The 24,580-nt window shown below is 43.0% G+C and overlaps 2 protein-coding genes across 2 annotated transcripts; both read left to right on the top strand.

Moving 5' to 3' along the window:
- The first annotated feature begins 1,294 nt into the window (after positions 1-1,294).
- rbm19 (RNA binding motif protein 19) lies at positions 1,295-11,547 on the top strand. The gene is made up of 22 exons (XM_024438603.2): positions 1,295-1,453; positions 2,346-2,528; positions 2,676-2,771; positions 3,020-3,058; positions 3,201-3,393; positions 3,479-3,723; positions 3,933-3,992; positions 4,140-4,290; positions 4,374-4,580; positions 4,662-4,792; positions 4,883-5,007; positions 5,149-5,245; positions 5,356-5,466; positions 5,589-5,789; positions 6,141-6,344; positions 6,457-6,517; positions 6,887-6,966; positions 7,072-7,127; positions 10,454-10,567; positions 10,677-10,788; positions 10,903-11,023; positions 11,110-11,547. The coding sequence occupies exons 1-22, from the start codon at positions 1,418-1,420 to the stop codon at positions 11,190-11,192; spliced, it is 2,706 nt and encodes a 901-aa protein (XP_024294371.1). The 5' UTR covers positions 1,295-1,417; the 3' UTR covers positions 11,193-11,547.
- Positions 11,548-11,643: 96 nt separating this feature from the next.
- plbd2 (phospholipase B domain containing 2) lies at positions 11,644-21,039 on the top strand. The gene is made up of 12 exons (XM_024438604.2): positions 11,644-11,882; positions 13,181-13,274; positions 13,380-13,538; positions 13,707-13,807; positions 14,012-14,226; positions 14,431-14,525; positions 14,603-14,763; positions 15,554-15,649; positions 15,762-15,833; positions 16,000-16,152; positions 19,991-20,153; positions 20,283-21,039. The coding sequence occupies exons 1-12, from the start codon at positions 11,677-11,679 to the stop codon at positions 20,451-20,453; spliced, it is 1,686 nt and encodes a 561-aa protein (XP_024294372.1). The 5' UTR covers positions 11,644-11,676; the 3' UTR covers positions 20,454-21,039.
- The last annotated feature ends 3,541 nt before the right edge of the window (positions 21,040-24,580 follow it).

Here is a 24,580-nt window from a genome sequence, read left to right as displayed (position 1 = left end):
CTGCTTGCCGTGCGGTAGCAGAGAAAACAGTCTAAGGCTTGGGTGACTGGAGTCCCAGACAATTTTTTGGGCTTTCCTCTGACACCTTTTTATTAAAAAAAAAAAATCGCCTTTATTTAAGCAGGGGGACACGTCTAGTACTGCAGGATTTGAGTCCCTGGCGGCGTAGTGTGTTATTGATGGTAGGCTTTGTTACTTTGGTCCCAGCTCTCTGCAGGTCATTCACTAGGTCCCCCCGTGTGGTTCTGGGATTTTTGCTCACCGTTCTTCTGATCATTTTGACCCCACGGGGTGAGATCTTGCGTGGAGCCCCAGATCGAGGGAGATTATCAGTGGTCTTGTATGTCTTCCATTTCCTAATAATTGCTCCCACAGTTGATTTCTTCAAACCAAGCTGCTTACCTATTGCAGATTCAGTCTTCCCAGCCAGGTGCAGGTCTACAATTTTGTTTTTGGTGTCCTTTGACAGCTCTTTGGTCTTGGCAATAGTGGAGTTTGGAGTGTGACTGTTTGAGGTTGTGGACAGGTGTTTTTTATACTGATAACAAGTTCAAACAGGTGCCATTAATACAGGTAACGAGTGGAGGACAGAGGAGCCTCTTAAATAAGAAGTTACAGGTCTGTGAGAGCCAGAAATCTTGCTTGTTTGTAGGTGACCAAATACTTATTTTCCACCATAATTTGCAAATAAATTAATTAAAAATCCTACAATGTGATTTTCTGGATTTAAAAAAAATAATTTTGTCTGTCATAGTTGAAGTGTACCTATGATGAAAATTACAGGCCTCTCTCATCTTTTTAAGTGGGAGAACTTGCACAATTGGTAACTGACTAAATACTTTTTCGCCCCACTGTAACAGAAGTATGTGAGGGAGTTCCATAACTTCCATTTCAAATTTCCACTCGCGCAGCGCCTGAGACCCAAAAAACTGACACTCATCCCACGACCAATAGGTTTTCAAAGTAGCCCAACACTACCGACATGACAACCCGGTCATGGTTGTTCTCGGTCAAACAGAAAGTATCCTTTCAACACACGCGCCCAGATGGCGCTGGTACCCCCCTGTCGGTAGAGCTAAAGACTTTGAATCTGAGGGTCCAGGGGTTCAAATCAATTATATATTTTGTTGTGGTATATTGACTGAAAAATACGTAATGTAGCCCCCTGTTGCCCACGGACAGCCAGTGTTGTGAATTCAAACTATTAATGCCGATGTACAGCACACATCTTTCGGGAAAGGACTTTTATTTTGAAGACCGAAGGGTCTTTGTATTTGACACGGAAGTGATTCCATATATTTCTGCAAAATGTTTCCAGGTTATCAATGCCCACCAAGACAGACGTGCATGCGTGTTTGTTGTTGACGTCTATATTTCCCCTTATTTCAGTGTTTTGACGGGATTTAGGTTTCCTAAAATGTCGAGATTAATCGTCAAAAACCTTCCTAACGGGGTAAGTTATGTTAGAATGTGTTGTTGAATGGAGGATGTTTGAACCAGTATCTGGGCTTGAGAAGACGAATATGACGAGATATTTTCTGACGCCCAGGATCCTTTAATCCTTTAAAGTCCCGATAATAAGCTCTGCAAATTTGATAATGTTCAAATACGTTCGGTATTTCGCATATAGCAACTATCGTCACTACTGCCGTTATGTACTTCCAAAAAATGTATAATTTAAATATCAATGCTTTTTCGGTTACTACTGCTGCTGGATCAGCCGAACTGCGTGGCAGTATTGAGTAATTTGCGCACTTGGTCAAAAACAATATTTTTTATACATGCATTTTGTTGATGTACATTACCGTGTGTAATAGCGAAAGTCAATGTTTTGAGTACCGAACTTATTTTGTCATTGTTACGTTTTCAGATCAGGTTAATGGGATATTGAATTTATGGTACTGGTTCAGATGGAGTGTAGCTACAGATCTAAGCTAAACGTAAAGGGCTAAAACTACACAGCAAATAATTGTATCTACTATTTCGTTCTTGAATTACAGGGGCTAATGTGTGGTAAACTGGAGATGAGTTTGGCTTACGTTTGTGACTGAATTTACTTAACCTGAGTTTAGTTAATGATCGCGTTTACGTTTACCTTAGTTCAAAATGAACTTCTAGCCCCTACCCTATTAGGCACTTGGGTATCTGAAAGGATATAATAATATATGTAACTATGTCTGAAGTGGTAGCTCCATCTTGTTTGCTGATAGGCCAAGCAGAGTTATCAATCCTCTTAGATGTTTTCTCCACAAGTGCCGATGGAGTAGTGGCTAGGTCTGGGTTGATTTGTTATTCAGGGTTTGTTAAACTGAGTTTAGGTTACTAATGACGAACTTTGCCTGCAGATGAAGGAGGAGCGGTTCAAGGAGATGTTTGCCGCCTTCGGAACCTTGACAGACTGCGGCCTGAAGTTCACCAAGGAGGGCAAGTTTCGCAAGTTTGGATTTGTGGGCTTCAAGACTGAGGAGGATGCGGACAAGGCGCTGAAGCATTTCAATAAAAGCTTTGTAGACACGTCCAGAGTAACGGTGAGACAGTTAGCCACCCATACTACTGAGTAGTGGTGAGATGGACAGCTAGCCAATCACAGATTGTATGTCAAATTGGATTCGCTAGCCTGGTTGACAGATTATGCCATTGTCTTCTCTGATGGTGTGTGTTGTGTTTTTGCCCAGGTGGAGATGTGCAAGTCGTTTGGGGACCCCACTAAGGCCAGAGCCTGGAGTAAACACTCCCGTGGCCCAGCCACAGCCCCCAGGGAGAATAACAAGGTACAGTATAAGGATAGGGCTGCAGTCAAGTGTTTAATTTTTTTGAATGTTTCACACCATGAGATGTTCCCTTCATCTTCTGGTCATGTCTACACACAGGGTCCTGGGTAACATTGAGAAGTTATTATATTGGGTGTTGATGTACCATAATAACAGGGTACATACTATGATGTATTTTGTGCTGAATTGTTGTGAGAGATCATATCTATTCTTACATTTTTCTCTTGTTGTGTGTTTTTTTCCACCAGGAGAAGAAGAAAAAGGAATCCCCCAGTATTCTAGGCAAAGTAAGTACATGTCTGCCTGGCAGAGGAAATACACTATGGATGGCGTGTAATATTGCAAATGCCTTAAGTGTTGACATTTATTCTCTTCCTTGACATTCTGGTGATCTGTTTAATATTATTTCTGTTTAAACTTGTGTGTCAGCTGGAGGATGACGAGGGTTTCCAGGAGTTTGTGTCAGTGCATCAGAACCGCAACCAGGCATCTACCTGGGCCAACGACACTCTGCCCCAATCAGCAGCCCCCGAGACTGGACAGGGGAGGAGTCAGGAGAAGAAGCCTGCCTCCGATGATTACCTTAACTTTGACGAGTCAGATGAGGAGGAGGAAGACCAGGGTAGGTACACATGCCTACATAGACCCTTTGTCTGACAGATGCCGCTAAGGATCTGTGTGTGTAAACGGTGTGTTTTCACTGTCAGGTGCTGATAAGGAGGCTCTGAAGTCTGGCCTGTCTGATATGGAGTACCTGCGCTCCAAAGTGGCACAGACAGAGGGTGCTGCTGTGGAGAAGGACGATGAGGATGAAGATGCGGAAGATGAGCCTGCCGCTGTGCAGCAGACAGATGGTGCCTATGAGAGTAGGGACACCGACTGTATCCAGAGGGCCACAGCACCAGCCTCTTCACTGGATCAAAGCCAGGGCAAGCCTGGCAAACAGCAGGAGGTAGGGCAGACTCCTAACCTTTAACCCCTAGCACTTGACGGGCACCAATAACCCTCAAACCTTGGGATTGTATATTTGACCTCAAATCCAACCTAGCAGTTAAAACAGCATAATGGTGTAGCATTCTGACAGTGCAATTAAGGTTGAGGGTTTTCATTACCTTATTCCCTTTGGTAAAATATGTGTGTCTATCTCTCTGCGTTCCACAGACTGAGCCCACCACTGAGTTCACAGTGAAGCTAAGAGGATGTCCCTTCAATGTCAAAGAGGTAAGTGTGTGTGTGTGGGTTTTTGGGCATGGCATGGGGGTGTGATGAGTTCAGATGATTGTGAAAAGGGAGATATGTCCTTCTATTATGATGCAGTTGTTTGTTTTATGTATGACTTCTTGGGTTGTTAATGTGTGAAATCAACAGCAACAAGTACGAGAGTTCATGACTCCTCTGAAGCCTGCAGCCATTCGAATCATCAAGAACGCCACTGGCAACAGAACCGGGTATATATATGTGGACATGCGGTCAGAAGAGGAGGTTGAAAAGGCTCTGAAGAAGAACAAAGATTACATGGGTAAGAATCAGACTGTTGTGTGTGTGCATGTTGGTTTCCTCACTGAGAATATAGAGACATGTATTGTGTTTGTTTGTCCTAAGGGGGGCGCTATATTGAGGTTTTTCGGACGAGTGTGAGGGGTGAGGTGCGCACGGCGAGGCGGGAGAAAGGGAGCGAGAGGAGCTTCACCAGGGAGCTGAAGGATGATGAGGAAGAGGAAGATGTTGCAGAGTCAGGAAGACTATTCATAAGGAACCTGCCCTACACTTGTACAGAAGAGGAGCTCCAAGACCTATTCTCCAAGCAAGGTGTGCACACACACACACACACATACTGTACTCCAAGCAAGGAGTTCACACACACCCCTGACCCCTCAGCCTGTGTTACAGGTCCTCTGGCTGAAGTGGTTTTCCCCATCGACAATCTGACCAAGAAGCCTAAAGGATATGCCTTCGTCTCTTACATGATCCCTGAGAATGCAGTAACGGCACTGGCCCAGCTAGATGGACACATATTCCAGGTACTAATCTCACACCCTTACCCATTGTGTGTTTCTGGCCATTAACCTGTAACATCTAACCTTCTATACTCCCATCTCTTTCTCTCTCAGGGCAGGATGCTGCACCTGCTTCCATCCACTCTGAAGAAGGAGAAGTCTGACTCCACCCACTCTGGCCCAGGCTCCTCCTCCTACAAACGGCAGAAAGACGCCAAGAACAAAGCCAGTAGTACAAGGTCAGTTACAGTCTAAAGACTCCTTAGTTTAACATCTCTCTAAATTGTCCAAGTTTATGTTTACAACCCAGTACTGGAATTGTTCAGTAATCTTATTGCCTTTTTGTGTTTGTTCACATTTTGATGTTTGTCCCTCTACAGCTCCCATAACTGGAACACCCTGTTTCTGGGCACCAGTGCTGTAGCAGATGCTATCGCTGAAAAATACAACACCACCAAGAGCCAAGTCCTGGACCATGTGAGTTCTACTCTCCCGTCTCCTCAGCCCCTTTTACCCATCTTCCCTTACCACCGAATACACCTTTCCCCCACCCTCTACCCCATCATCTTTAATGATGTGATTCTCAGGAGTCTAAGGGGAGTGTAGCAGTGAGGATGGCTTTAGGAGAGACTCAAATTGTCCAGGAGACTCGACAGTTCCTGTTGGACAACCACGTTTGTCTGGACTCCTTCAGTCAGGTATGTTGTAAAACACTCTCTAGGATGTGCTAACCGTGCATAAAGGACATAACATTATATAAAGTTTAGAACATTATTTAAAGTTATAATTTTGGATTCTGGTTATTTGTGTCTGTGTTTAGGCGGCGGGGCCTCGTAGCATGTCTGTGTTCCTGGTGAAGAATCTTCCAGCGGGAGTGACAGTGGAGAACCTGGAGGAACTGTTCTCGCCGCATGGCACCCTGGGTAGGGTGCTGCTGCCGCCTGCAGGCTTGACGGCCATCATAGAATACCTGGAACCTACTGAGGCCAAACAAGCCTTCACTAGACTGGCATACAGCAAGGTGTGTGTGTGTTCGTTCCATACAAATTTGGCCTATATAATGTAAAAATAGAATGCTGTCTGCGGAAGACCATGGTCCTGTTCAGGGGAGTATATGTAACGGATGTGAAATGGCTAGCTAGTTAGCGGTGGTGCGCGCTAAATAGCGTTTCAATCTGTGACGTCACTTGCTCTGAGACCTTGAAGTAGTGGTTCCCCTTGCTCCGCAAGGGCCGCGGCTTTTGTGGAGCGATGGGTAACGATGCTTCGTGGGTGACTGTTGATGTGTGCAGAGGGTCCCTGGTTCGCACCCGGGTATGGGCGAGGGGACGGTCTACAGTTATACTGTTACATATACTGCCTCACTCTCTAGTTCCAGCATGTCCCCCTATATTTGGAGTGGGCCCCTACGGGAGTATTCTCAGCAGCCATGCCTAGCAAGACACTTACACCAGATCCGGAGTCCACCACCAAAACCTCAGCACAAGAGGAAGAGGAGGAGGAGGAGGAAGTACTGGGATCCACCCTCTTCATCAAGAACCTCAACTTCACCACAACAGAGGAGACATTGCGTGAGGTAGGGTTAGCATTAGATGATGAGGAATAGAGGATGAGTGAGTCATAGAGGATGCAGTTAGGTCGGAAGTTTTGTTGAATGGCTCATGTTTTTGGTTTGTGTCTTTCTATAGACCTTCTCCAAATGTGGCACATTGAAGACCTGCACCATCTCCAAGAAAAAAGACAAGACCGGTACTGAACATGACATTTCACGTCTGCATTGGCCTTGCAGCATTTATGGTTATATGGCCTCTGCAGAAGTCAGGGCTTTGATACTTCTTGCGATTTGCGGAGCAGCACAGAGCTGTTGAAGGAAGTTGTCAAGGGCGTGAGTTTGTGTTTATACAGGACCTCCCGCCCCCACCTACTGTCAATCAAATCATTTCAATGTGGAGCTATACAGAGCCCTCCGCATTGTTACATACATTTGGGAGGTGCACAGCAATGTGGAACATAGCTCAATTTGGCCTCTGTGTGCCTCCGGAGGCTCCGCAATTGCGTCAGTCTCCGACCACAAGCATAAATTGAACATTGGTGTTCTGTGCTGTTTTGTCCCTGTAGGTCAGCTGTTGTCCATGGGGTATGGCTTTGTCACCTATCGGACGCAGAAGGCAGCAGAGAAGGCCATAAGGCAGCTTCAGGTATTGACCCTAGCCCTGATCCTGAACCTTTAACCTCTACACCTATAGATACTGACCATCTCTTTCTGTCTCTCTCATCCCCTCCATCTCACTTCTTTCTCTAAGCACTGCAGTTTGGATGAACACCAGTTGGAGTTGAAAGTGTCTGAGAGAGCCACCAAGTGAGTCACTCCATCATACTAATACCATCCATCATACATGGTTACATTAATTAACAACAAACTGATAGGAGTAATTACAGTGCATTCAAAAAGTTTTCAAACCCCTTGACTTTTTCCACATTTGGTTACAGTGTAGCCTTTTTCTGAATTGAATGGGAGAAAATAATGACCTCTACAGGGAATGGAGTGTTGACTAGTAACCAAAAGGTTGCAAGATCGAATTCCCGAGCTGACAAGGTTAAAAACGTCGTTCTGCCCAGTCATTGAAAATAAGAATTTGTTCTTAACCACTTCTTAGGGATCAAATCTCGTTAACGGGATCGATTTGACAACATCCGGTGAAATGGCAGAGCGCCAAATTCAAATTATTAGAAATATTTAACTTTCATACAATCACAAGTGCAATACACCATATTAAAGCTTTACTTCTTGTTAATCCAGCCACCATGTCAGATTTCAAAAAGGCTTTACGGCGAAAGCAAACCATCAAACAAACACAGACATTAATTTCATCCCGCCAAGCACGACACAAAACTCAGAAATAACGATATAATTCTTTGACGAGCTCTTTGAAGAGCTTCTTCTGTTGGGACTCCAATATGTCCCATAAACATCACAAATGGTCCTTTTGTTCGATTAATTCCGTCGTTATATCTCCAAAATGTCAATTTATTTGGCGCTTTTGATCCAGAAAAACACCAGTTCCAACTCGCGCAACATGACTACAAAATCTCTAAGTTACCTGTAGTCTTTGTCCAAACATTTCAAACAACTTTCCTAATACAACTTCAAGTATTTTTTAACTTAAATAATCAATCAAATTTAAGACTGGATAAAATGCGCTTAATAGCGGATAAAAACAAAGTGGAGCGAGCTTTCAGGTCGCGCGCCCCAACCACAACAGTACACTAGACTCAACCTTTGTTCTGAACAGCCCTACTTCTTCATTACACAAAGGAAAAACATCAACCAATTTCTCAAGACTGATATCCAGTGGAAGCGCTAAGAACTGCAAGCAAGTGCCTTAAAAATCTAGATCCTCATTGAAAACTCACCTAAAAAAAATGTTTCCTGGATGGTTTGTCCTCAGGGTTTTGCCTGCCAAATAAGTTCTGTTATACTCAGACATCATTCAAACAGTTTTAGAAACTTCAGAGTGTTTTCTATCCAAATCTACTAATAATATGCATATCCTAGCTTCTGGGCCTGAGTAGCAGGCAGTTTACTTTGGGCACACTTTTCACCCGGGTGTGAAAATACCGCCCCCTAGCCTAGAGAGGTTATTAACGGACTTGCCTAGTTAAATAAAGGTAAAATAAAAAAATACCCCATAATGACAAAGCAAAAACAGGTTTAGACATTTTGGCAAATGTATTAAATTAAATACTGGAAATGTAACATTTACATAAGTATTCAGACCCTTTACTCAGTACTGTGTTTTAGCAGCGATTACAGCCTAGAGTCCTCTTGGGTATGATGCTACAAGCTTGGCACACCTGTATTTTCAGAGTTTCTCCCATTCTTCTCTGCAGAGCCTCAAGTTATGTCAGGTTGAATGGGGATTGTCGCTGCACAGCTTTTTTCAGGTCTCTCCAGAGATGTTTGATCGGGTTCAAGTCGGGACTCTAGCTGGGCCACTTAAGGACATTCAGAGACTTGTCCAGAAGCCACTCCTGCGTTGCCTTGGCTGTGTGCTTAGGGTCTTTGTCCAGTCGGAAGGTGAACCTTTGCCCAAGTATGAGAACCTGCTCCAGAGCACGCAGGACTTCATCAAGGATCTCTCTGTACTTTGCTCCGTTCATCTTACCCTTGATCCCTACTAGACTCCCAGTCTCTGCTGCTGAAAACATCCCCACAGCATGATGCTGCCACCACCATGCCTCACCATTGGGATGGTGCCAGGTTTCCTCCAGATGTGATGCTTGGCATTCAGGCCGAAGAGTACAATCTTGGTTTCATCAGACCTGAGAATCTTGTTTCTCATGGTCTGAGAGTACTTTAGGTGCCTTTTGGCAAACTCCAAGCGGGCTGTTATGTGCCTTTTGCTGAGAAGTGGCTTCCGTCTGGCCACTCTACCATAAAGACCTGATTGGTGGAATTCTGCAGAGATGATTGTCCTTCTGGAAGGTTCTCCCATCTCCACAGAGGAACTCTGGAGTTCTATCAGAATGAAAATCGGGTTCTTGGTCACCTCCCTGACCAAAGCCTTTTTCTCCCGATTGTTCAGTTTGGCCTGGCAGCCAGCTCTAGAAAATGTGTGGTTCCAAACTTATTCCATTTAAGAATAATGGAGGCAACTGTGTTCTTGGGGACATTCAATGCTGCAAAAATGTTTTGATACCCTTCCCCAGATGTGTGCATCAACACAATCCTGTCTCTGAGCTCTACGGACAATTCCCTCGACCTCATGGCTTGGTTTTTGCTCTGACATGCACTGTCAACTGTGGGACCTTATATAGACGGGTGTGTGCCTTTCCAAATCATGTCCAATCAATTGAATTTACCACAGGTGGACTCCTAGTTGGAGAAACATCTCAAGGATGGTCAATGGAAGCGGGGTGCATCTGAGCTCAATTTTGAGTCTCATCGCAAAGGGTCTAAATACTTATGTAATTAAGGTATGTCTTATTTTTAATACATTTGCAAGAATGTCTAAACCTGTTTTTGCTTTGACATTATTGGGTATTGTGTGTAGATTGATGAGGGATAATGTTCTACTTAATACATTTTAGAATAAGGCTGTAACGTAACAAATTGTGGAGAAGGGGTCTGAATACTTTCCGAATGGTCTGTATAAGCACTTATGATGACACAATGCAGCATTTATCCTTTGTTGCAGACCAGGCAGTTTGGTCAATACCTTTACACAGATCAGACACGGACAGAGTATGATTAGCTCCGTTTCAAGGGTGTTTATTTAAATAATTAATCAAAAAGAAAAGGATAGGTCTCCCCATGAGACCCTCTCCAGGATACCGCCTTCTGGGCTCCAGGTCTCGCTGTATCCTGTCGGGCACAAAAACTGAACTCCCTGCACATACCTCTGCAACCGTCCTCAACTATACGGGAGTCCTTTCTTCTCCAGATCTGGCACGTCCAGATCTGGCACGTCCAGATCTGGCACGTCCAGACCTGGCACGTCCAGACCTGGCACGTCCAGACCTGGCACGTCCAGACCTGGCACGTCCAGCAGATGGAGCCTTCGCCTCGTGATGTATACTGTCACCAGGCCTCGACGAGTCTCCCCCTGGTGGCTGACCTGTATGCCACACCTTATAGATATGTGAGTATTTTGTAATTTTTTTGTATTTGTTTATTTTGTATAGGTCTGCAGTAGTGTCTCGTAAGAAGCAGGCAGAGGGGAAACAGACCAGCTCTAAGATCCTTGTACGCAATGTCCCCTTCCAGGCCACAGTCAGGGAGATACGAGAGCTCTTCTGGTAATAAATATATATATATACGCACGCACAGACATCCTCAGAGCTTTCTCACTGAGACATTGCATTTTTCATCACTCACTTATGATGATAATATGTATATCCCCTCCAGCACGTTTGGGGAGCTGAAGACTGTTCGTCTGCCAAAGAAAGCGTCCGGTACTGGCACGGGGGCTCACCGCGGGTTTGGCTTTGTAGACTTCCTCACCAAACAGGATGCAAAGGTGAGTGAGGATGAATGAGCACGGTGTGTGTTATTTCTTGTTTCCCCTTTAAAATGTGTGTTGTTGCTGTACAGTAGTGTTGACCGGTCTTGTTATTTATTGTGTTCCCTGTAGAAAGCATTCTCAGCACTGTGCCACAGCACCCATCTGTATGGGCGGCGGCTGGTTCTAGAGTGGGCCGATGCTGAAGACACTGTGGAGACGCTACGCAGGAAAACAGCAGAGCATTTCCATGGTAACACCCAGCGTACAGATACAGTAATACATTTCAGATTGATGTTTTGAGAAACCTGTTCTCTGATGTCCCTGTCTCTCTCTTAGACATTCCTAAGAAGAAGCGGAAGGCCGAGGTGATGGAGGGTATTATGGAGACGATGGAGGCTGGGGGGACAGAGGATGACTGACCTCTCAACCACACACCCCAACCCAGCCCCGATTGTTGCTCTGTCGACCCATGTGGGTAGGAATGACTGCGTAATCTGGATCTGACTGACAGGAGAAGAAAGAATCAGATGGACCAGAACTCGACAGAAGCCAATTATTTTGTCAGTGATTCTGCTCAAAGCCTTGACAATCCTCTCAAACACGCTGAGGCACTTTGACAGAGCGTTGTTGTTAGGAGGAACGGGTGTGGGTGTGAGGAGAAAGCGGGACAGGGAGAGCGAATGTCTGTGAGAGAGCTCTGATGATGCATGGGACTCTGATGACATGATTGATAGGATTATTTGTACACAACTATTAAATGTTACCTATCTGCTACTGTTGCTTTAAGTTTTTATTGAATTGTATTTTATCAGAAAATTTTACATATAATCTATCTACGTTAGAGGGTTAGACTTTTATTTTGAAATTCCTTCATCTTTGGTCACATGAACTATATTGCTAAAAATGGCTGACAGGCGCACACAGATGTCAGTAACAACAGAGAAGATGTTTATGTTTTCATGTGTTTTTTATTTATCATGGACGTCTGTTCGGGCCGAGATTCATTCTGCAGTTCTCGATAAACAAACTGGCCAGCTGTCTTTGGAGGAGGGGTTCCGAGACGACTATGTAGCCTGGGCGAACTTTACCGACGACATCAAGAACTCGGGGTAAATTCAGTCATCTGATGTAGCTGTATCTCTGATCTAGGGCATTACCGAGTTCCTACGCTAACGCGCACCAACTCCTTGGACCAGAGCTAATCTAGGTTCATAGACGATGTAGGAATAAAAATATGCGTTTGGGTAAACAGCGAGTTACCGCAACCATTTTATCAGAATATGACTTCTGAATAAGTCTAGACAATAACGTTGGATTGGGGTATGGCAGGCGATGTTGTCCCCATGTTGCGGAATAAAGAGATGTGAAAGTCTAGGTTTGAAATAAAATGTAACCAATTACTGTTACAAATTCTAATATGAACAGAACATTTTTAAATCCACAAGGACCTCATTGATAAACGGTGCGTAAATTTCACCCTAGATTTGTACAGGAATACTGAGATGTATAAACTTGGCGCACTCCATACATACGCATCAGACCTGTCATAAAAATATATGGATAGGTGAACGAGGATTAACGCTGCCTGAAAAACGCCCTACAGTCACTTGTTATGCTTACAATAACACCCTTTATTTGCGGTATAGTTTGGTACGATTCATGCAAAAGACGAGTTGTTAGATATTTACTTATCAATATATTATTGAGTTTCTATGTCCTGCCCTGGAGCCTGGACTCATAGACTAGACGTAACATAGTAAATGTAAATCCGGTACACTGAAATTGGTGTGGTTCCATAAATTAGATTACTTAAGGCAAAAACGAAAGTAGGGTGGATGTGTGGGCGTATAACGTGAACGTCTAGCTACCAAAAGGTTGCCAGTTACTACTTTTTACCTACTTTACAACTACTTAGCATGTTAGCTAACTCTTCCCTAACCTTAACTTTTCGCTAACCCTTCTGGGAAGAAGGCCTATGCTCCAGTATTTGGGAAATTCGCTCAGCACTCCAGTCAAATTGGTCACGCTCCACTCAGCTCACATACTCTGGTTGGCAGGATGTTTAATCTTTAGCAGTAATTTATGCTGTATCTGGAAAAATGATTGTCAATTTCTGAAATAAAACACATGGCAAGTTGTTGTGGACCTGTCAGCATACATTTTTTTGCATTAACTTTTCCCCCAACTTAAATGTGATGGACTGCAAGGGAATTCTGAAATGTAGGGCAGGCTACAAAAAAATATGCAATTACAGTAGCTTACTAAGGCCTACTTCAATGTAAAAATTACTGTATACCAGTATTATAAGCAACACTGCCTATGACAGTCCAAAACAACCATTTGGAGTTGAACTCTTCACCCAAACAAATTTGATCATGATGTATTTACTATGTGTTCTCTCCCTCAGCTGGGCATATCTGGAAGTGACCACTAGTGGACGCTATAATGATAGTATCCAGGCGTATGCTTCCGGGGCTGTTGAGGCTGCAGTCACCTCCCAGGTAAGGTAGAGACCATCTGCCCCAACCCCTAAACTAAAACCATATCCTGCTGGGGCAGTGGAGTCAATCTATAGCTGATTGTGTGTGTATTTGTGTTTGTCTCAGCTGATCTATAAGCACTGGATGAACACACTTATGGGGTACTGCGGTCCGTTTACCTTCGAGTCGGGATTCTGCCAGAGACTAAAGGATTACATCACTTCCAACCTGCAATGGGTCAGACAGCAGATAGAGGAGCATCCACACTGTCCCTACTGGCACCAGGTACTGGCTGGGTCTGGGTCAGCCAGCATGCTAAATTATGAAGTGTCTGTGCCTTTTCTCTGTGTCTAAACAGTAAAGAATTATTGCTAGTGTGGCTCATTCAGTACACATTTGGGATCTAAGAACATCTTAGTAGAGAATATTTTTCATTTAGACTTTCTCTCTCAGGTGCGGTTGGCGTTGCTGCAGCTGAAAGGTCTGGAGGACGGCTACAATGATCAGCTGTCATTTCCCAGTGGCCCTTTCACTCTCAACCCCTTCGGCTTCCTGTAAGTGTGGTCTGTGATCTCTGTGATTGGTGGATTTGAGTTCACCCCATTAGTGACAGTCTCTGTAAGCGCCCTTGATTTAACGCGGAGTACCCATCTCCGGAGCAATGTAAATGGTTCCAATGGGGTGAGCTAAATGAAGTGTGGCCAATCATGCCTTGCATCACAGCTCTGACAACCCTCAATTTTTATGTGGCTATTCAGACTTTTCCAGATGGGAGGAGACCTAGAGGATCTTGAAAGGGCCCTAAACAAATCTAGCCATTCACGGACTCTGGGCTCCGGCTCTTGCTCCGCCCTCATCAAGCTGTTGCCTGGCAACAAGGATCTACTGGTGTCTCATGATACCTGGAACATCTACCAGGCCATGCTGCGCATCCTAAAAAAGTACCAGTTTGCCTACCGTGTCTCTCCTACAGGTAACCCTAACCCCTAAACCTCTCATAAGGATAACTTAACTCTGCCTACAGCGTCTCAACGTCCCCCCTTTCCCCCTAACATATACACACTTCATGATACACTCCTTGAAACTCTGCATCTGAACACTGGGAAAGTCCAAACATGAGTTATGTGGTTCAGAGTTCTATATTTTGAGTTTGATTTCTGTGTTCTGTTGTTCTCAGACAGTGATATGATCCCTGGTGGAACCCAGGCGTTCTCTTCCTACCCAGGCTCCATCTTCTCTGGAGATGACTTCTACATCCTTAGCACTGGGCTGGTGAGAGCTGTGTGTAATATGTGTGGACATAACATATACAGTGTGTGTAGTCTTTTTATTTTAAAGATGTCCCTCAGGTTACTCTGGAGACCACCATTGGCAACAGTAACCCCGCCCTCTGGAAGTTTGTTCAACCAACCGGAGCAGTGATGGAGTGGCTGAGGAACATCGTAGCCAATCGGCTGGCTACAACTGGCAAGGCGTGGGCAGAGATTTTCAGCAAACACAACAGCGGAACGTAAGTCTCTGTCGTTCCTCTGGTTGACATTTCCCCTTTTTCCTGTACATGTCCACCATGTTGGTTATCTCTCCGGTTCGGTCAGGCTGGAGCTCTGCAAATCAACTCTCGTACAGGCTTTTGAGCTATCCATTTAAAGGAAACTAGGAGAGGAAGAGTGAAGGGAACTATCTTTTTAAGGAATGTAGGGAAGTAAAACTATAATCGAGTTTATAAAACATCACATTAAATATCATGAGTGGGGGGAGGACAGAGTCAGCAGTTAAGTCAGCTGATAAAGTAGTGTCTCTAAAGTGCTGAGTTGTCATTTATGACACACACTTCAGGCAGGGCTGGGACTTATCAGTAATGCCCACTCAGGCCAAAGTCCCCTGAGGTCAAAAGTGACGCACTCATGTTGTTTTGTATGGTTACATTTATCTGTCTTCTGCAGCTTTTTTGTTTATTTCTCTAGCCTATCAGTGGAAGCTAGTGGGAGGAGCTACAGACTTTGTAATGGCTGGAATAGAATGGAGTCCAACATGTGGTTTCCATATGTTTGATACCGTTCAATTTATTCCATTCCCAGCATTACAATGAGCCATCCGCCTATAGCTCCTTCCACCAGTCTTCTCTGATCTCTAGAATATCTACACAGTGTCTTATCAGCCTCAGTTACTCAGCACAGTGGAACCTGAGACTGACTAGTGTATCATCGTCATTAATTACTCAGCCTCTAAACAGACCCACATACCACATAGTGTCTACCTTTTAAAGTTAATGTATTCCCTCGTGTGTGTGTGTGTGTTAGGTATAATAACCAGTGGATGATAGTGGACTACAGGCATTTCACTCCAGGGATGACAGAGACTAAGGAGCAGCTGTTTACTGTGCTGGAGCAGATCCCGTAAGACAGGCAACACGCATACACACAACAACCTCTCAACACAAACATTTTGAGACATGGGCTGGTTATTTATCAGTAACATTTAATAGGTGTGTGTGGTTCTGTTCTGTAGTGGGCTAGTTGTTCACTCTGATAAAACCCAGGAATTGCTGCAGAAAGGCTACTGGTCTAGTTACAACATCCCGTAAGTACCAATAACATCAAACTACCACACACTAGTAATGACTATATTATTAATAAAAAGAGGAGTTGACTGTGTCGGTCTTGCAGGTGTTGGAGTGGATGGTTATAATTTGTTCAGCTTTAACGTGTATATGTGTGACGCACACTCTCGCTTTGTGTTTGTGTAGGTACTATGAGGAGGTGTTTAATGCCAGCGGCTGTAGAGAACTGGTAGAGCAGTTTGGTCCATGGTTTTCTCTGGACATGAATCCTCGAGCCCAGATCTTCAGAAGGAACCAATCACACGTCACAGACATGGACTCCATGGTCCGCCTCATGAGGTACACGCCTCCATTCAGAGGCTTCAATCCAAATGTGTCACAGGAGGGAGATGGACAGACCTGCTTTTATACATGGTCATTTCCATGTAAAAGGACCCATGAGCACCAATGTGAAGTTTATAGGAGCATGTCAAAAGTGTTTTTTAATTAAGGCATACATTTGGAATAAGCAAAGGCTTTGATAAGTGGTCAAACAGATGAACAATGGGTCCAAATCAAAGTTTATTTGTTACGTGGCCGAATACAACAGGTGTAGTAGACCTTACAGTGAAATGCTTACTTACAGGCTCTAACCAATAGTGCAAAAAAGGTATTAGGTTAACAATAGGTAAAGAAATAAAACAACAGTAAAAAGACAGGCTATATACAGTAGCGAGGCTACATACAGACACCGGTTAGTCAGGCTGATTGAGGTACTATGTACATGTGACTATGCATATATGATGAACAGAGAGTAGCAGTAGCGTAAAAGAGGGGTTAGCGGGTGGTGGGTGGGACACAATGCAGATAGCCCGGTTAGCCAATGTGCGGGAGCACTGGTTGGTCAGCCCAATTGAGGTAGAATGTACATGAATGTATAGTTAGTGACAATGCATATATGATAAACAGAGAGTAGCAGCAGCGCAAAAAGAGGGGTTGGGCGGGGGCATACAATGCAAATAGTCCGGGTAGACATTTGATTACCTGTTCAGGGGATAGATATGAATGTACTTTGGTGTGAAAAGTGCAAATCGATCCCAGAACAACAGCAAAGAACCTTGTGAAGATTCTGGAGGAAACGGGTACAAAAGTATCTATATCCACAGTAAAACGAGTCCTATATCGACATAACCTGAAAGACCGCGTAACAAGAAAAAAGCCGGACTACGGTTTGCAACTGCACATGGGGACAAAGATGGTACTTTTTGGAGAAATGTCCTCTGGTTTGATGAAACAAAAATAGACCTGTTTGTCCATAATGATCATCGTTAAATTAGGAGAAAAAGGGGGAGGCTTGCAAGCCGAAGAACACCATCCCAACCGTGACGCACGGGGGTGGCAGCATCATGTTGTGGGGGTGGCAGCATCATGTTGTGGGGGTGCTTTGCTGCAGGAGGGACTGGTGCACTTCACAAAATAGATGATATCATGAGAAATTGAAAATGATGTGGATATATTGAAGCAACATCTCAAGACATCAGTCAGGGTGTTAAAGTTTGGTCGCAAATGGGTCTTCCAAATGGACAATGACCCCAAGCATACTTCTAAAGTTGTGGCAAAATGGCTTAAGGACAACAAAGTCAAGGTGGCCAGAATTGAAAAAGCGTGTTGCGAACTAGGAGGCCAACAAACCTGACTCAGTTCCACCAGCTCTTGGGAATGGGCCAAAATTCACCCAACTTATTGTGGGAAGCTTGTGGAAGGCTTTCTGGTACGTTTGACCCAAGTTAAACAATTTAAAAGCAATGCTACCAAATACTAATTGAGTGTATGTAAACTTCTGACCCAGTGGGAATGTGATGAAAGAAATGAAAGCTGAAACAAATCATTCTACTATTATTCTGACATTTTACATTCTTAAAATAAAGTGGTGATCCTAACTGACCTAAAGACAGGGAATATTTAGGAAACCTAAACTCGATTCTGAACCTTAAAACTTACTTCAAATATGATGCTTTCGCCAATCGCGAAAAGATCTTGTGGAGGTGTGGAAATATTCTCTCTTCTTCTGTCATTCTTATTCTTTTGTATCTCGCAACCAACGCTAATATTCTCTCTTCCCTGTCCTCGATTTGAAAACGTCAAAATAAATGCTTCTTTCAACGAGGTGAAATGAGATATCAATCAGCATCAAACTGCCAGTAGCAAATTCAATTTTGGTAGATGTGTGTTGTGCTGTACATTGATGTCCAAACTTGTGAAACGTAGACGTATATGATTGGTTCAGATTTGGTCTGGACTAGAGGTCGACCGATTATGATTTTTCAAAGCTGATACCGATTAATCGCCCGATTTAAATAAAAAATAAATATATTTTTTAAATTACATTTGTAATAAAGAAAATTACAACAATACTGAATGAACATTTATTTTAACTTAATATAATACATCAATAAAATCAATTTAGCCTCAAGTAAATAATGAAACATGTTCAATTTGGTTTAAATAATACAAAAACAAAGTGTTGGAGAAGAAAGTAAAAGTGCTATGTAAGAAAGCTAACGTTTCAGTTCCATGCTCAGAACATGAGAACATATGAAAGCTGGTGGTTCCTATTAACATGAGTCTTCAATATTCCCAGGTAAGTTTTAGGTTGTAGTTATTATAGGAATTATAGGACTATTTCCCTCTATACCATTTGTATTTCATTAACCTTTGACTATTGGATGTTCTTATAGGCACTTTAGTATTGCCAGTGTAGCAGTATAGCTTCCGTCCCTCTCCTCGCTCCTCCATGGGCTCGAACCAGGAACACAACGACAACAGCCACCCTCAAAGCAGTGTTACCCATGCAGAGCAAGGGAAACAACCACTGCAAGGCTCAGAGCGAGTGACGTTTGAAATGCTATTAGCGCGCGCTAACTAGCTAGCCATTTCACTTCGGTTACACCAGCCTCATCTAGGAAGTTGATAGGCTTGAAGTCATAAACAGCGCAATGCTTGACTGCACCAAAGTGCTGTTTGAATGAATGTTTACGCGCCTGCTTCTGCCTACCACCGCTCAGTCAGATACTTGTGTGCTCAGTCAGATCATATGCAACGCAGGACACGCTAGATAATATCTAGTAATATCATCAACCATGTGTAGTTAACTAGTGATTATGATTGATTGTTTTTTATAAGATAAGTTTAATGCTAGCATTAAACTTACCTTGGTTTACTGCATTCGAGTAACAGGCAGTCTCCTTGTGGAGTGCACTGAGAGAGAGGCAGGTCGTTATTGCGTTGGACTAGTTAACTGTAAGGTTGCAAGATTGGATCCCCCGAGCTGACAAGGTGAAAATCTGTCTTTCTGCCCCTGAACGAGGCAGTTAACCCACCGTTCCTAGGCCGTCATTGAAAATAAGAATGTGTTCTTAACTGACTTGCCTAGTTAAAGGTATTACATTTTTTTTATATACAATTTTTTTAAATCGGCAAATCGGTGCCCAAAAATACCGATTTCCGATTGTTATGAAAACTTGAAATTGGCCCTAATTAATCGGCCATTCCAATTAATCGGTCAACCTCTAGTCTGGACCATCCAAATTTTGTCTAGTTTGGGGCAGAGCTCATTAAAATAATAGCCACTGTGTAGAATAATACCCAAATATGCAAACATGGATATTGCATATTTATACCTTTTTTGTACCTATTTAGAAAGCATCACCATGAAGAGAATTACATTCATAGTTATGCATTTCTTTGTAGTACACATCAGGAACCCATGATTCCGTTACTGCAATTCCATTGCCAGGTGTAAATCCACTTCACTTACTGTAGTTCAATATCCAAGAGATTTTCTCAATGTGTCATGTCATAGCTGACACCCCATTTGTTCTGCAGACATTGTTGAATCTTAATTCAGATCAGGTATTTAAGAGTTTTTGGAAAATTTGGACACATAAACTGAGGAAGATGTTTCCAAACTTTGCATCTGTACAGTTCTTCCAGTAAATGTTTTGTAAAATGTTCAGTGTAAATGGTTAAAAGTAGTCAGAGTTGTATGTTTTGTTTGGCATACCTTTTTAAGTGAAAAATCGGAGTCTCAGCTCAATTCTGTTACTGTGGAATTGTCCACACCTGACCTGTATACGAGTACCCCTACTGACATTTTAGCCTATGTATAAAAATATCCCTTCCCGCTCTCTCTGTGTAGGTATAATAACTTTAAAGAGGACCCATTGTCACGGTGCGAGGGCTGCGACCCGCCTGCTAACGGAGAGAACACCATCTCGGCCCGCTCCGACCTGAACCAGGCTAACGGGACATATCCCTTTGGAGCGCTGAAGCAGAGACCACATGGTGGAACAGATATGAAGGTAAGGCTGTACTCCCTCTACTTTTGTCTTGCTCCTCCATCTGTCTAAGTATGAATTAGGTGAGCTGTAATGTCATGCCTCCTGTGGGTATCACTAATTGGCTGTGTGCGTACCTTTCCTTGTGTGTAGGTGACATCTTATGAGATGTGGCGTGAGTTTGGGTTCTTGGCAGCGAGTGGACCCACGTGGGACCAGGTACCTGCTTTCCAGTGGAGTTCCTCTCCCTACTCAGACCTGATGCACATGGGACACCCCGACACCTGGGCTTTCACACCTATACATGTCACCTGGTCTACCTAACCCGTAACCTTTAAATTAACCCTACACGCACACATCCATCAGTGTAAGAAAATAAACTGAGGGGTGCTGGATTTCATTTGAAAAGGGGAAATGATTACAAATGTAATGCAAATGGATTTACAGTACAACAGTAAGCATATGTTTACTGCACTGCTGTTTGAGATAAGGGAATGTGTGTTAACAGTTTAAAAAACAAAATCATTTTTTGCTCATACTGGCTGTCTCATATTGAATGTAATGTGAGATGGTATAACTCTGTCTGAAATGAGACTTCCACTATTGACAATATTGAGGTAGGAAATTGTACCTCTTAGACGCACAAAAAATACTTTGTTAGGGCAATAGAGAATGATTTTTGTTTTCCATTTTTAAATCTGTTTTCAATTTGAATCCTAAAGTATTCTACCATTTGATTAATGCTGCTAAGGCACTGGTCAATTCATTTAATTCATATCAACGCTATTAAGACCGTAATTAGATCAAAATATGTATTACATTTCTCATTTGACAGACAAAGGCTTGAATGTGTCCAGTTTTTTTTAAATTCAATGGTCAATGGTTGTCATTAAATGAGTTTTGAACTTCAGTTGTGTACTGTAGCTTATTCATAAATACAAAGCTGGCATACTGTCTTTTGTTGTCTGACACTGTTCTATCAGATTGCACAGACTTTCTGAAGCCTACCTGAAAGCAAAAGAGAAACATTCTTTTCTCACCACTTTTTCATAGCAGGACATTTTCGTAGCAGTTTAGAAGACAGGTTGTTGGGAAAAGGGTTCTAGTTAGAGTTAGCGAAAATGCTCTCCTAACCTGCTACGAAAATCACTTCGTATCAAAGTAATGTGAAAAGTGTCCTGAAAGCAAAACAATTCTGACTGAAAAAAGGGATATACGGTCATCACACCTATTTAGATCCAATGATAATGCAGGTGGCTCTGCTTTCCACCAATCAACTGTTTATCTGAGTTTGATCTTTCTGATTCCTCTGCCTTTCAATGGTCATAAATATTCCTGCATAAACTGAGTTTGAAATGTAACTACCAGTAACTGTTACTAGTACTAGCTAGTTTTCTCATGTGAACTGCTTACTTCAGATGTAGCTAGTTTAGAGCTGGATGGTCATGATTTATTTTGCAATTGTATCAAAGCCTGCTTGCTAGCTGGTTGACTTCAGATCTGAGTTAGCTGGAGAGCTAGATAGTATGGGGATGTGTGGCTAGCTAGGTGCTGCACTTTTGATATCAAGAAAAGCACAGATACGGAAGTTGTACTTTGACTGGTAAATTCTGTTGTCTGTCTTAACCTTGACAACATCGCAAGCAATGTGCGGTAGTATTGCAGAGAACAGCTTGAGGCTTGATGTTGGACTAAGCCACGTCATCCCTGTGGACCTGTCTCTAAATCACGTGGCGAATGCAATGCTCTTGTGGTTTATTTGTCTGAATCCTGTATAGCCGTCAGTTTTTATAGCAGCAATCTGTTGTGATACAGGTGTGTCATGGGTTCCTGGCAGTCTGTCTGCTAAATGCATCTTGGGCATGCAGGTCAAAACATTCCCTGTTGGGGTAGCAGACTGCAAACTACTGTAGATTAACAGGAAAATGGAAATGCATATTTTCTTTCAAAGGACTGGAACCACTTCCTGGCCTCATTGGCCCACAAGTTCTGTGCGAGAGCCAATGTCACAGTGATGGAGATGGTTTCCTCTCCTCCATTCAGGTAGAACAGCATTGCCTAATTTCACCCAGAGCCCTCAAGCCATCACCCATTTTGTTTCAGTGGGTGCCGCTGGCTGTAAAGGAGAGCTCAGACATCCAATTCCTGAGCAACCTCCACCTCCATGCAATGGTATTGGCAAGTCTAACAGCTAATGTTGCACATTTCATGCTATTGTTAATTGGTTTTATATGAAACCATTCTTTATAATACATAAATGAGATGTCCAGTTTTGTCAAGTTGAAATAACTAGCAGCAATACAACTTGACAATTACCTTAGGTAAAGAGGCTGAAATGTGACGCAGGTGTTCTCTCCAACTGTGTGGGGCAACTTGCACACTTGCCTTACTGTCAGCGCACATACACATTCTACTTCCGATACTGTGAGTGATACACACATACTTAGTCTTACATACACTGATTCATTCACCTGTTTTATACAACTCTGTAGAGTGCCTGGATAGCACTTCTGCCTTCTCTCCTCTGGTGTGTCTTCTCTAAAACGTGTCTGTCTATGTATGTCCAGACTGCCACCTGTGTGCCCTGCCAATGAAGGGGACATCCTCCCGTCAGAGCGGTTGCATAGGAGTCAAGCAGCCAAAATCCCTGTGTTACAGTCTATAGTACACACCTGATCTGATCCTACACTCACCATCATGCTAACGCAGGTACACATACACACAACAGTCATGACCCCTCGCTCTCAAAGCTCCATTGACACACCCACAAGTCACAACCTACTCACCACCATGCATAGCGAGAGGGATAACTGGGCCCAACATCTGTCTTCTCCAGCAAGTGGTGTTTTTTTTCTCTCTTTTTTTGCTCACCAAGCAAGGAGTTTTTGGAGGTCAAAAAATGTTATGGCTTATTTGATTGAATAGAAGTTTCGTAATGCTTAGGTTGTTACGAGTGAATAGATATAAGTAGGATGTGACATACTGGCAACTTTGAGAAAAAACACTTCATATCAGAGATGTGCCTGTTGTTCATGCATATCTACCCTCTCATTGGCTAGAATGGTCCCACCTGATCTTGCCTCCTGACTGCCTTCCATTTTTGAAGACATTTATTTTCATTGTTAGAGCAGCCATTTGAGCATCTGGTCAATATAATGGATACTCTGTTAGTACCCAGCAGAGAAGGAAGGAAGAAAATAGGGAGGATGGTTGGGCCACAGTGGTGGAGCATCTTTCCCACCACCGTCAAGAAAAGTGGAGTCGCTGCCCATCTTCTGCCACAGGCTGAAAATCCATCTTGTATTGCTGCACCTTGGCTCCCATACTGCCTTCCCTAGCTTATCACTTCTCCTACAAAGATCACTTGTGGTGGGCACTAAATCCACACAATCACAGATAAAACTTGTGTTGAATCTTGCACAGTTTATTCAGCGTGCCGCTGCTAAATGCATGTTGGGAAAACATTGCCTATTGCCTTGGGCAAGTGAACTGAGCAGTCACACAAGTTGAGCCTGCTCCGAGGTTGGCGATTTGTTATTTATTTTTTAAGTGAAAAAACTGCAATGAATTCCAGTAGACTAAAACTGATATTTATGGTACCTCTCCATTGTTTAAGTGAAAGACAGACAATTTATGGCATTTATTGCAGTCGTGGAAGTTGAGCCTGCTCTGAGAATTGTTTAACTGATTAAAATAAATACCAAAAATTCCATGACTGATCTTTTACATTCCTCCCCTATGTGTAGGTGAAAGGCAGACAAAGTATGTCCCTACTGATGGTTATGTTAATCCCTAGTGGTGAACCATTCTTTTCACCCTAGCTCTTCACATGGTAGTCTTATAACAAAGGACAGTTGGAATTAAATGTTGGGAGTTGACAATTTACATTTTCCAGTAGCCTACTTAAAATAGACAGTTGTGCAAAGATATAGGTGTAATGCTCACCTCAAAAAAGTAAATAAATTACAAGCACACATGGTTAAACTAATTATTGTATCAAGCAAGGACACGGGCAGCCATTTCAGAATTTGCCTGAGTGACAATCAACATGGCTGTCTAGTAACTAACAACAACACACACACTGACAAAACACACAGCTAAAACACTTCATTTCACCTAGGTCCTAAATGAACAAGCAAAATGATTCAAACAATGGAATATTATTGAAACAAGTTAAAGCCTGTTCCATTATTGTTAACATTTAGGGAATTCTTTACTGGTGTATAAACCGTTAGCTAACAGTTGCTAGTGCAACAAACTTACCATGGGAAAAATAGAGAAAAGGCTAAACGAAAGATAAACGTTTAGTTTTGGCTAAAAACAGAGTTGAAATTGAGAGCTAGCCTAGGACTATGGTAGAGCAGCATAATGGGCTCCCTGAATTCCTCAGCTACCTAGCAAGCTAGTAGGCTTCATTATGCATATTAAAATAGTAATATTCAACAATAACT

This window comes from Oncorhynchus tshawytscha, linkage group LG12, assembly GCF_018296145.1.
Source record: "Oncorhynchus tshawytscha isolate Ot180627B linkage group LG12, Otsh_v2.0, whole genome shotgun sequence".
NCBI lineage: Eukaryota > Metazoa > Chordata > Actinopteri > Salmoniformes > Salmonidae > Oncorhynchus > Oncorhynchus tshawytscha.
The sequence above is the reverse complement of the archived record's forward strand: the minus strand, read 5'-3'. Positions and strand labels throughout refer to the sequence as shown.

Excerpts from the sequence above, each read along its gene's own strand:
- rbm19 (XM_024438603.2), top strand. The coding sequence starts at position 1,418 with ATGTCGAGATTAATCGTCAAAAACCTTCCTAACGGG. Across the intron at positions 2,529-2,675 it reads TAGACACGTCCAGAGTAACG|GTGGAGATGTGCAAGTCGTT; the intron begins GTGAGACAGTTA and ends GTTTTTGCCCAG. Across the intron at positions 5,008-5,148 it reads AACAAAGCCAGTAGTACAAG|CTCCCATAACTGGAACACCC; the intron begins GTCAGTTACAGT and ends GTCCCTCTACAG.
- plbd2 (XM_024438604.2), top strand. The coding sequence starts at position 11,677 with ATGGCTGACAGGCGCACACAGATGTCAGTAACAACAGAGAAGATGTTT. Across the intron at positions 11,883-13,180 it reads GACGACATCAAGAACTCGGG|CTGGGCATATCTGGAAGTGA; the intron begins GTAAATTCAGTC and ends TCTCTCCCTCAG. Across the intron at positions 13,808-14,011 it reads CTCAACCCCTTCGGCTTCCT|ACTTTTCCAGATGGGAGGAG; the intron begins GTAAGTGTGGTC and ends GTGGCTATTCAG.